General features: G+C 41.3%; 1 protein-coding gene across 1 annotated transcript in view; it reads right to left on the reverse strand.

Annotated features, from left to right (window-relative positions):
- Nucleotides 1-12,226, reverse strand: part of TENM4 (teneurin transmembrane protein 4) — a 591,112-nt gene that overhangs the window by 105,162 nt on the left and 473,724 nt on the right. The window contains exon 16 of the mRNA XM_041414180.1: nt 1,014-1,160. Within this exon, the coding sequence (XP_041270114.1) occupies nt 1,014-1,160 (147 nt within the window). The remainder of the gene's footprint in view (nt 1-1,013; nt 1,161-12,226) is intronic.

Genomic DNA, 12,226 nt, shown 5'->3' on the forward strand with positions numbered 1-12,226 from the left:
GTACAGTGATATTCAGTTCCATATGAGGTAAAAAGCCATCTTTGTTTTATAGTGTGCACTCCTTCTATGGTATTCCAATTTTCTCATCTTTTCTAAAGGGCTAATTTGGTCCATTTGCCATGCCAGATGTGCAGAAGTATTTTAAATATTCAATCAGAATCGCAGTTGTTGTGAAGCAGATAATCACAGACTTGGCTTGGCTATTATTTTTTTTAAACTGTACTGTTCTTGTGAATATGATAAAACAGAGGCTTGCAAAATTCAGTCTCCACTTCACAGTCTGGGTCCTGGCCCAGACTTGTGGTTTACAAAGCCTTTTGCTGAGTGACAACAAAACAAATTATACAGTCTCCCTTATGCCTTAAATTTAATATCTCATCTCCTGCTCTCTAATTCAAACCTTCACACTACACCATGGTTTCCTTTGTAATGAGATAACTCTGAATATTAAGTTTGCATTACACAGAGCTATTATTCACATGCCTGACATCATTACATATGGAACAGTAATCAATAAAACATGGTTTGAGAGGGATTGGATGGCTTGTGGGTATGGGGATAAGTCACCCAAGCCTCTAAATTTCTGAAAAATATCCATCTAAAGTCAGTAGTGACCAACTGCAGAGCCTTGATGAAAGCCTCAGGCAGTGAGGGCAAAGTTTGAACAGTCAGGGATGTTCAGTGTCTGAGGTGGTCCCATCGTGTCACAGCTGAGCCACTCGGCTGGGGTGGGGGAACTGGACAGGTGCACAGCCTCCGCCTGCTCTCTGCTCTGTTGACTTGATTTGAAGACAAACAAATGTCCCTCTTCAGCCCTGGCACCCCAGATCCAAACCCATTTAATTTAAATTCCAATCCACTCTGGCTGAGTCAGCCTGGCAGATTTTGCTGCCTGTTCTCTACCAGCTGTCAAAAAACAATCTGCCCTGCAGAATCAAGCCCAGATGACTGTTCCCTGTGAGAGGTTTATAGGCTCTGTGAAGCCTGACATATCACATGTGCTCGTGTCCTACCTCCATCGTTGTCTTTCCCATCACCGCATGCCGTCTCCATGGAAGTGTCACAGCCTGCTCCTCTCCAGCCCAGCTGGCAGACGCAGTGCCAGCCGTTCATGTCCAGAGTGCATCTGCCGTTGCCATTGCACAAGCCAGGGCATCCCTCTGCAAGGCAAACAGCCACACATTCAAACACACTCGAAACACAAAGCAACACAGCCCAGAAAGGGCCTCATTAAACAGCTCTTTCCCTTTGCCTTCAGTTGATTTCTCCACTCCCACCTCGTGTCTTCCCACCTGGAACGAACCCGCTTTGGTGTCAGGATGGTGGTGACTACTCAATGGGCAGCTGCTTCTGGCTCTCCCAGGAGGTCCTCACAGCATAACCACACTCACTGCACTGAGGGAATGGTAAGTTTCAGGGGGCCATTGAGATATTTCTGCTTCCTCGGTTGCAAAAGCAAAGCAGCACATTGCCCTCTGAGCCTCTCAAAACATTTGCTATGTAAGACTAGTACTTGGGGTTACCTAAATTGCATTTGGGATTAAAGTTCACAACACCCAGCAGGATAAAGCAGCTGGCTTCCAATAACACTGAGATCTTAGACTGGTAAGCATTCAAAACCAGCTGGAAAGGGAAAGGTAGAAAATATTTTGAAGATGTACAGTTTATTTACTGTAGTAATTTTGGGAGGGATTAATCTCATCCAGTTCAAATTGATCTAAAACTGAAATACCTTCAGCTCTCTGTAGTCAGCAGAGAAACAGACTGTCCCAGGGTAGAAGTCTCCTCATGTGGGTTTGATGCTCATGGTGATGAGCTGAAGCATGCTCTGGAAACATCCATTTCTCCCCAGTGACTAGAGAGAGCCCAGTACAGAGGCAGGCATTTTAGAAGTGATAAAATTTAGTTAGGGAGGATGAACACCAACCTCCCAGTCTGCTCGTTAGGGCTTGGTTTTCTCATCTGATGACCTCCTACTGAGATTTTTGTACTTCCCCCCCCACCCCTTCAAGAAAATAGCAGAGTAATTTCCACAGTAAGCAGTGCTGTGAGGCAGGCTGCTTAGCTTAAACCCTTCTGGGTGCTTTTTACCTGCAGAGCTCAAAAATCTTTACCACCAAGCTGTCAGAAATGTAAGAGACACTTAACAGCTTAGGAAACTGAAGTACAAGGGACTGAAGTGACTGTGAAGGTCACTCAGCAGGACTGATTACACCAAGGAAACAATTCAGTCGTCCTAAGCCCTGTTTTAATGCTTTCTCTATTTTTAGTGATATCCTGCTATATAGTCTGAGTTTTTTAAGGCCCTCAGCTTTGCAAGGCAGGTTTGTGAACCTGTGTAAATGACACAGACCTATACTGTGCTAAAAGACAGTGAAGAGATGTGCATTGTCTCGACACCTGTTTGACCATATGATGTGTGAGGGTCCTCCCAGGGCAGAGCTGGGACCCCATCTAGAGCATCCCATGTCATAGTATGTCCTTCACTGGGGAAATGGGGCTTAGAAATGCCTTTAAAACAAAAAAAAATGTTTCACAGGGAGCTTTTTAAGTTCACAGAACCTTTCCCAGTGAACAGAAAAAATCAAACATTTTTTAGGACTGTTTTTCTAACAAGTGACTGATGTACAGGGACCAAACAGAAAAAGGAACAAAGGTGGTAAGGAAAAGTCCTTTAGAAGGATCTTAAATATATTTCTCCTGTACAAACAAATTTCAGTCTTTTAAAATGTATATTCTGGGATGTGGCAAATGTGTGTGCACATGACAGCATGCTGCTGTGTATTTTGGTATTTATACACTATATTAGTATTTATATACTACAGAAGAGCTATTTATAGGCAAGGCTACTACATTTTAATATCCTACCTTTAGCTACTTACAACACTGCAAAACTTTTAACCATTTAATCAGATTTTTTCCATGCTACAGCTAATTTATACGTTTCATCACTTACTTTCAGTACAAGCTGAAAGCATTCAACTATTTTGAGAATGAAAGAGGAAGAAGTGTGTTAACTAACCTCCTAAAATTACTTGGCTAGGTAGGTAATCTAATTTTGGAGTAGATAAATCCAGTTTGGATGAGACCATCCTGACAGTAGAGATAGGAGTTTTTCCCCTCTCTAAAAATCACAGAATCATAGAATGGTTTGGGTTGGAATGGACCTTAATGGTCATCCAATCTCTCTGCCATGGCCAGGGACACTTTCCACTAGACCAGGAAGCTCAAAGTCCCATCCCATCTGGCCCTTCAAGTGTTGGGATATCCACAGCTTCCCCGCCCAACCTGTGCCATTGCTTTAATTTGTCTAGATGAAAAGCCTCTGAAGAAATCTTGCTCCATGTGTATGCTAGATAGCTCCATTAGAGCTTGGCTGGTGCGTCACACCTCTTGTTTTTACTCCTTGGACTCTCTAAAACCTTTGCTAAAAAGTTCTCTTCTATCCTACAGTTGCAGAGACTGGGCAGAACAAAGGTGCTGTAGCATTGACCTAGACAGGAGTGAAGTGAGAACCAGAAAGAGGTGAATGAAGTTGAAGACACCATGATCTTGTCTCATGTGAGAACTGCCCAGAAAATGTAAGGGAAAACTAAAAAATTTAGCTATAAAAACGAGGACCTCGTACAGAATGTGCTCTACTCTACCAGGCTTAGGAAAAAGGGAATTTGGAGTGGCAGAAAACAGATGATATAGCTTGGATGAGGCATCTTTGGCATCTGAGGAAATGGGAAGAGCTTGATTTGTCTCTCCTTGGACAATAGTGGCTAAAAAAGACTATGATTTTTTTTCCCCAAAAGTTAATGAAATACATAAACACTGAGTAGGGAAAACTTTTTAAAAGCTATTTAAGGTAAAGAGAATATTGCTGGCACAAGAACAAATGGACATAAACCAAGTATGAATAAATTCTGGCTGGAAATTAGGAAAAAAAATCATTTGCAAGGATCAAAGGAATGAAGTTCTGGAGCAGACTCCCTGTGGGAGTGTTAAGGAGATGATTCTTCACTTACTTTTCCATAGAGCTTGGTAAATTTATATAAAGTTTTATACAATGTGTCCTTGCCAGCAGAAGACTAGACTCTAACTGAGGAGACCCCTTTCAATGCTAAGTGTTTGGATTTTGTGTGCAATTCATTGTCTATATGAGACATGCTTGAGAGTATGTGAATGGACTTTCAGGATTTACTCTGAAATCTTCTTGATCTGGACCCAGAGAAAGTAAGCCAAGCACTTCAGAAAGAGGACAAACAGAGGAAAAGCATTGGTCAGGAGAGGAGAGAGAGATGAGAGCAAGTATGTCATAGGATTATGCCTTCCCAAAATATTTACTCCTCATCTTGAGTACTATGGGAATCCAGGGTGCTCTGATGAGAGATAAGCATCTGTAGGTACCTAAAGTAGGGTAACCCCTACCTGCAATTTTATACTCCACTGTCTTGGCACTCTTTAAGTCTAGAAAGTAAGTTTGTCCCTTCCTACTAAGGAGAATGTAATCTCTGGTTCTTAGTAGATAAAGCTCTTCCAAGGAGCCAGAAAGAACTGTTTCCTGATGACAGAAATGGTTCTTCACAGGTATAGGAGCATAGAGGTTTTCCAGTTTTCCATTACATTACACAGCTCATTAAAATTTCAGTGTTGAGAGGATTAAACTCAAGTCCTCTAGTATCATGGTTTGGTAGGAGAGCAGACATTTTAAAGATGCATAGAAAAAGTAAACCATAAATAGGGAAAAAAAATATACAGCAGCTGTTAGAGGACTTGGGCCTTCAGGAAGTTAGAAGACAAGAGAGATGCATAAGCCAATATATCCAGGAGAATGGACCTATAAGTACTACCATTTCTGAAGTGGTTCACTGCACAGAGACTTGACCATCACTTGCACTACACAGACAGGATGGTACAATTCTCCTCATTCCACAAACAGCGCACTTCAAAGCACTTGATGAAAAGGCGATACAAAATAAACTTTATCCTCTCCTTTCCCCCATGCTGGGGAACAAAGCAAAGAGATATCTTGTTTCCAAATTGCTTCAGAATGTCACCACAGCAGGCTGGCTTAATCCTCAGAGATTTACACCACCATAATCTTGCAGCTCTGATTTCTCATAGCTAGAAGTCACCAATGATCCATTATTCCTGTTTGTGGTGTTAACTGTACTTGGGTGCCTAAGAGAATTAAATACATTAATAGGGTTTTTTTGGAAAAGTGGGAGGAAACCTTTTATGTGAGTTTCAAACTTAAGCACATGTAAGTGCTGCTGAAAGATTCTGGAGGGCATTCACAAAGATGTTTGGTGTGCCATGCAAGCAAGAGAACAGACCAGGGAAGCAATATTAAAAGTGGGTTAATTTTGAAACAGAGAAGTACAGACCATCAGAGTCAAAGGAGACTGTCACCAGAAGTTATCCTGCAATTTTTAAGACTGTTGGTAAAATAATCTGCTCTTAAAGATCTGTAAACTTAAAGCTTTCTCTAATTAGTCCAACTATAAGCAACATTTACTGGTATTTTTCTTCAAGGCAAACCTCACTGCCACTTGAAATAAGACTTAGAAGAAAAGGCTGCTTATTATCTTTGCTTCACTGTCAGTAGGAGAGCACCGATGGATGTTCTTATGAAGTCCCAGACAGGAGCTGAGCTCTGGGACAAGTAGGACTTGGCTGAATGCAACACGTGAAAATGCAAATGCCTGAGGCTTGAGAGAACAACAAAAGCTATGAGACCTGCAGAAGCTTCTCTAAGACTACAGGTGAGGAGCAAAGCATCAGCTGATCCCTGCAAACTATGAAAGCTTGTCCCAAAACCAGCTCAACTCTGAAATTACCACTATGATATTCTGTGGTGATGGGAATCCAGAAATCCTTAATCAGATGCATCCTCGAATAGGAAGGTTAAGAAGTTACTGGCGAGAGCTCCTACATTTTTAACTGTACAAATGAGGGAACTGGCTTTGGTCAGACCTTGAGTTCTCACTTGCTCTCATACTTCAGGAGCAGCTACCCCTGAATTCTAATGTTGTTCAGCAACTTTAAAATTCAAACTAGCTGTTTATATATGCATCGCTACAGTGTTAATGTGGTTAATGATTATTTTTGAAGAGTAAGAACTGATATTCAGTAATAGAAATTAATTAAACTGATGTACCATCAGATTCAATTATATTCTGGATGGAGAAACTCTCTCTAAAATCAGCATCTCTTTTAATTATTATTAAAATAATAGGCACTTCTTCTCATTTTAAGCATTACCAGTGTTAATTAGGCCCTAGTTTAGAAGACTCTACTCTGAGTCTAGTTAAAGCTTTTTGGTTTAATTATGCTGATGTTTGCTATTAAAACTTGCCCTTCTTTTAGGAACAATTCTACATCTTCTCTGACTGACTGGTTTATTGTAAAGCTGTAGGAAAGATTCAGCAGTAAATCAGGCTCACCCTTTGACAACAGGATTACTGGGAAGGGATTTCAACCAGAAAGATGTTAATAATTAAGAAAGCCAAAAGGGCATGAGTAATTTAGTTTTGAAAAATGCACACCATGCAGTTAGCCAAGTAGAAAACCATGTACTTTTAATGTTTCAGCTATTGCTAATCTTTCCAAAAGCAGCCATGCATAGCAAGAGACAATCTTTTATTCTTAGTATGTTACTTAACCTGTTACCTACTGACTCGCTAAATATAATGTACCTTTATTATTGGGCTTAAAGGTGAGTCAAAAGGCTACCTAGAGGAAAAATGACATCTACAAAAGACTTAGTTAAAAAAATTGGACCACTGAATGGTCAAATCAGTACTGAAGGTTCCTTGCCAGGCTCTGCACGTTGATTTTTCATCTCTTCTATGCCCTCAATGCTTATCTGCTACTTTTTGATGCAGCCTTCTCCAATACACATTGAGAAGAAAAGAAGGAGTCCTGGGGTTTTGAAATGCAAAACACTGAGATGTGGAACATTAACAGCAGGTTCTGATCGTGCTCCCTAGTGATGGCCCAAATCTTCCTCTGAGGATGCCACCATTATTACTTCATAAGGGCACAATACATATCCCTCTTTCCCTGATTTAAGAAAGAGAATGTACTTTTTCCTCCTAATTTAAATAAAGTCAAGCACAGGTATTTTTTGGTGCTAAGCAATGAGAGAAAACTACCCCTGTACAACCAACTGATCCATAAAGAGGGGTCAAAGGACAGCTACCAGTTGCTCCATTACACTGAAGATGGAAGTATTTAAACTATGGACATTTCCTTCTCACTAGTATTTGTCTGTTCAAACATTTTGCTTATTTGCAGTTGTTCCTGAATCTGCCTTTATAAAAAGAAAAACTGAATTGTAAATTCACTTCACAGAAGTGAAGCCTATATAGCAAAGACTTCATTTTAACTGTTCATGGGGTCAATACTTGAGCATATCTGCTCTTCATCCTCAGCCTCCCACAGCTGTTATTTTTTGATTGCTCAAAATATGAAAAGAAGGACAGTACTACAGAAAAAAATTGATTTGTTCAAGCCGATTTTTTGGTTTGTTTAACCAGCAAACATATGAAGCTAGCATGGTGTCAACACTGTGTTGCTGTTAGTGTCAAATCAGCCATGTAGAAAAATATTTAAGTCCAACTCAATCATATTTATTGTCAGACTGTTGTATTTAACCATATGCATGCTATTTCAACACTTTTCTAAAGCTAAGTGCATTGTGGAACTGTCAGTTTCTATAAAAAAGTCCTGAAGTAATTTAGCTCATTGTTCTGATTAACAAATAACTGATTTTTTTAAAAACAGCAGGTGATCACTGTTCTCGAATAGTTAAATTCCTTTTCCTCTTTTTTGAAGAAAGACCTGGGTCCTAGACTTGTGTTACACTTACAAACAGGAGCATAAGGTTGGATTTTGTTGTAGTGTACATTAATGCAGCATCACTAATTTCCACAGATTTTGCAGATTTGTGCAACCAGAGGTTTTGGGATCATAACCTTTTTGTATTAGTAAAAAAAACCCCAATATATTATGACTTAAAAGCTCCCATGAAAGAGTTGGCAGTTGTGGATCAAAAACATGAAGACTCCACATAAAAAGTGCACTCACCTGTGTTACAAAATGGACCATAGACATTTAATTAAAACGCATCACTGTACAGGGTTCCTGCTGTATTCACAGACACTTGTTTTCTCCTGACTTGCCTCACCTGAGTGGGAAGGGTGAGGATGAGAGATGATTTGGAGGGGAGGGCAGGGACAAGGGAATGGGTAGGAACACTGATATGATGTTAATACAGGGTCACAGCACTTACAGAGGTATTTGCTACGTAAATGACTGGAAACTTCACCCTTCCAGACATTAGGGACCACTTTGGTGACAATGAGGAAGAGATGCAACCTCAACACAGCATGTTCACGGTGCATTTTTTAAAAAAGAAACACAAAGACAATAGGAAAAATAGGAAGGAAGAGCATACCTTTCACTACCTTATCCAGATAGTGAGCTTGGGAGATAAAAGACAGGACATTTAAGGTAGGATTGAATAAGTGCATTGCGGCTTACTACGAGACTGTGCAGGTGCTAGAAAGGCAAAGGAGAGTTCGCTGTGATACGAAAAGAAAAACCTTGATTATGAGGAGAGAAAAAAGGAAGAAGAGTGGAGCACAGTGCTCCTCAGTCAAATGGCTTGAGAAAGCTGTGTTAAGGCATTCAGTCATCTTTGCTCATTAAGATCAGGAAGAAAACCAGGAAAGTTCTATATATATATTCATGTGCTTGCTTTTATATATATGTATATATATATATATATACATATAGGTATATAAGTATATGTGTATATATGTATATCAGGATATTGCAATGCTCTGCTCATTTGCAAGTCTCCCTCCACTTTACTGACTGCTTTGCATTTCATCAGGAAAGCAGAGACATTTGAAAGTCCTCCACCTTACCTGATTGTCTTATATTTTTCCACACAAAAAAGCACAGTTCCATGACCTTACGAGACTGGTACAGGCTTTTCCCTGGATCTTTCTAATGGTAATATACTGCATTTATGCTGCATTTTCTAGCCCCAAATCAAATTACTTTACAAATATTAAATTAACTTCATGGTAACTATACCAGATAGGCAAGTATTAATATATTCATTTTAAGGAGTGCTAAAGAGAAAGTAAAAAAGAAAGTTATAGATGTCATGGGAGCAGTCATGTACCAAATTCCCATGGAACACTGATTTGGAAAACCACCTTCTTACTGACTTTCTGGTGTTGAGCAGAAGGCTGGTGGCAAAGACATCCTGCCTCGGAGAGCCCTGGTTCATGCCAGCAGGCGGCACTCTCTGTCCTAACACCCGCTGGTCTTTATCAACAAAAGAGAGGCTCTGAGTCTTGAATTTCTCTATTTCAATACCTACTTAAATGTTATATCCCTTGTTCTCTTCCCTGCTCCCTGCAATGAAGTTTTGAACAAGTTTTTGTTTCAGGTTCGTTCAGGCAGACTGTCCTCCTGGGAGGTCATGGCCCTCGCAGGAATTATTTTTCCATCTTGTGAATGCAATGGATCTGTACAGGAACTAAGTGGAGAGGGCTGGGAGAGCTCACCTATTGTGGGGCAGTTATGAGGATTGTCAAAGGGTGAATTAATCATGTTGATGTGGTGAGAGCGACACAGGAAGCACAGCATCGCCATCTGCTTGGATGAAGCCTAGGAATGTATCTCTTGGATTTCGACATCCACAGCAGCCCAACCTGTTAGCTCAGGCAGTGACTGTGCAGCTGATGGCAGTGAAAGCAACTGCCAATGCCAACTATGTGTCACTTACGTATCAATGTTTTCTTGCAATTTGAAAAATAATGGGGTTTCCTACAGGAGCGGCAGGAATCTTTATTTTCTAAACCCACACAGGCTATACTTTTAGCATTAAAATATCATCTTATTCCCTGCAGACACTGCTTTGGAAACCCTGTGGATATGCAGGACATGCTGAGAAATTATGCAGGAGATTAGAAGAAAAGCTACATTTCTAAGGTGTCCTCTGCACCGAAAGGCACCACCACACTCAACTCCACCCTACTCCTGGAAGCCACTTTAGAACTGCTAGGGAGGAGCTCCTGTGACCATTTTTCAGTGTGAAAGCTCCCTTGTTTCACAGCCTGAGCTGACTTGGTTTACTTTGTCTGAAACACAATGGGAATGATAACGAGTACTTCTCTTGGCTTGCAGAGAGGGAGGGAAAGAACAGAGAAGTGAGAGATGCTGCAGGCAGGTCTTTGAGAAGGACTTGTTTCCCACTACCGCTCTCCTTCTTCATTTCCCAAATATTCTTTTTCCGTTTATCTTTCCTATGAGGTGAAGTGGACAGAGCTTCAGGGAAATCACTGGAGTTAAACTGAGATCACACAAATGTGAAGGAGAGGAGAAAGCAAACATCCACTGCTGAACCAGGGACAGCATGTGAAGTTTATGCTACAGGGTCAGGGAAAACAGTCTTTGAAGTTAATCTGTGCTTAATATTTACTGGCAAACATGCTGCCAAACTATTTAAGGCCAGATTACCTTCAGATTGATTCAAGATCATGTCAGAACAAAGCAGCAAGTGTGGATTTCCCACTGACTTCTATAACCATGGTCTTCTCTTGCCCAAAGGTACCCATCTCAACTAGGCAGGGTGAGTGCCAGAGGGTCACACACAGCTCAGCTTCTGCTGTGGATGCACCTGAGCACTGACTGTTGGGCAGTGGGTAGAATCACAGAATCATAAGAGTTGGAAAAGACCTCTAAGATCATCTAGTGCAACCACTAACCCAGTACTTCCAGGTCCACCACTAAACCTTGTCCCTAAGCACCACATCTACAAGATTACAAGAACCTTCCCCAGACACTGGTAGGCTTATTTTTGTCTTGGCCCATGCATGGACTGTTGTTGCTTTACGGATTCAAAGGGCACAAGTGATGTGTTAGAAAGCTGGGGAAAAGAGACCAGGATCCACCTGCAATGTGCCTTGTCTGGATTCCAGCTGCTCCAACAGAAATGGAGAGGCACTGATTACAACCTCAGCTATTCAGAACATATGTGATTATTTATGCAAGAAGACTGATGAAAGGCAAACTTTAGGGGCAGATTTCTCAAAAATCAGAGTTTTGCTATGTAAAACAAACCCCAGGCTGATGGCACCATAAACAGAAGCCGGCGTGGGGCAGGCCGTCTGCCTGTCTGTCTGGGCATTGTTATTGCATCCATCACCCGTGCGTGCCAGGACCAGATTTCCGAAAGGAGTTAAACATGTGGCTTTTGCGGAGATCAATGGGGATTAGGCACTGAGGTGCTTTGAAATCCTGATAGGTAGGCTGTGGAGTGTTTGGAGAGCTAGCTGCTGGTCCCTCAGGTCTCCAGAGACTCTGGAGTATTTAGCTGCAGCAACTGAACTTCCGGAGATGGCTTTGGTCCTGTGTCCAGGCTGTTGAAGGATAGTGAATATCCCAACTCCACCATGCAGGGAAGCCCCCTCTGCCATTATTTTACTAAATAATGTTGTATGAATCATACAATCTGGAGAGGGAGTTTTCATGAAATCATAGAACAGGGAAGAACAGCCTTAAGCTGAAGGAGTACAGGTTCAGATTGGGTATTCGGAAGAAATTTTTTAGACTTAAGGGTGGTGAGGCACTGGCACAAGTTGCGCAGAGAAATTGTGGATGCCTCATCCCTGGAAGTGTTCAAGACAACATTGAATGGGGCTTGGAGCAACCTGGTCAAGTGAAAGGTTCCCTATCCATGTCAGTGGGGTTGGAACTAGATGATCTTAAAGGTCCAAATAATTTTGGGATTCTATGACTCTTTATTAAACCCATGAAATTTTTCTGTGCTGCTTCCTGTGAGGCAAACCCTTAGAGCAGCCTACTACAGAGCTGAGCTGTAATTTGGCCTTTCAGAGCTCACAGTAAGAGGGTTTATTTAATCTTTAAACTCAATGATCCTAAAATCAACCATGCTCCCTGGATGTAGTTTGGGCCAGAACAGAAGAAACTTGAATTCCTGCAATGTCTCTAACTAGGGATGAATTAGGAACATGCTGGAGAACCGATCATGGGAGTCTGGCACTAAGGCTGTTGCCACGATGTGTTTTGCTCCTTCCAGAAAATGACTGAACCCTACTGTTGGGTTTCAGGATTCCAGCAGTCAGGTAATCAGTTTTCTGCTCTACTCTCCTGCACTAAGTTTGCTGAATTGGGATGATGAATGCAAGCTTCG

The sequence above is a fragment of the Onychostruthus taczanowskii genome, unplaced genomic scaffold (genome assembly GCF_017590055.1).
Source record: "Onychostruthus taczanowskii isolate IOZ18803 unplaced genomic scaffold, ASM1759005v1 scaffold44, whole genome shotgun sequence".
In the NCBI taxonomy this organism is placed as follows: Eukaryota; Metazoa; Chordata; class Aves; order Passeriformes; family Passeridae; genus Onychostruthus; species Onychostruthus taczanowskii.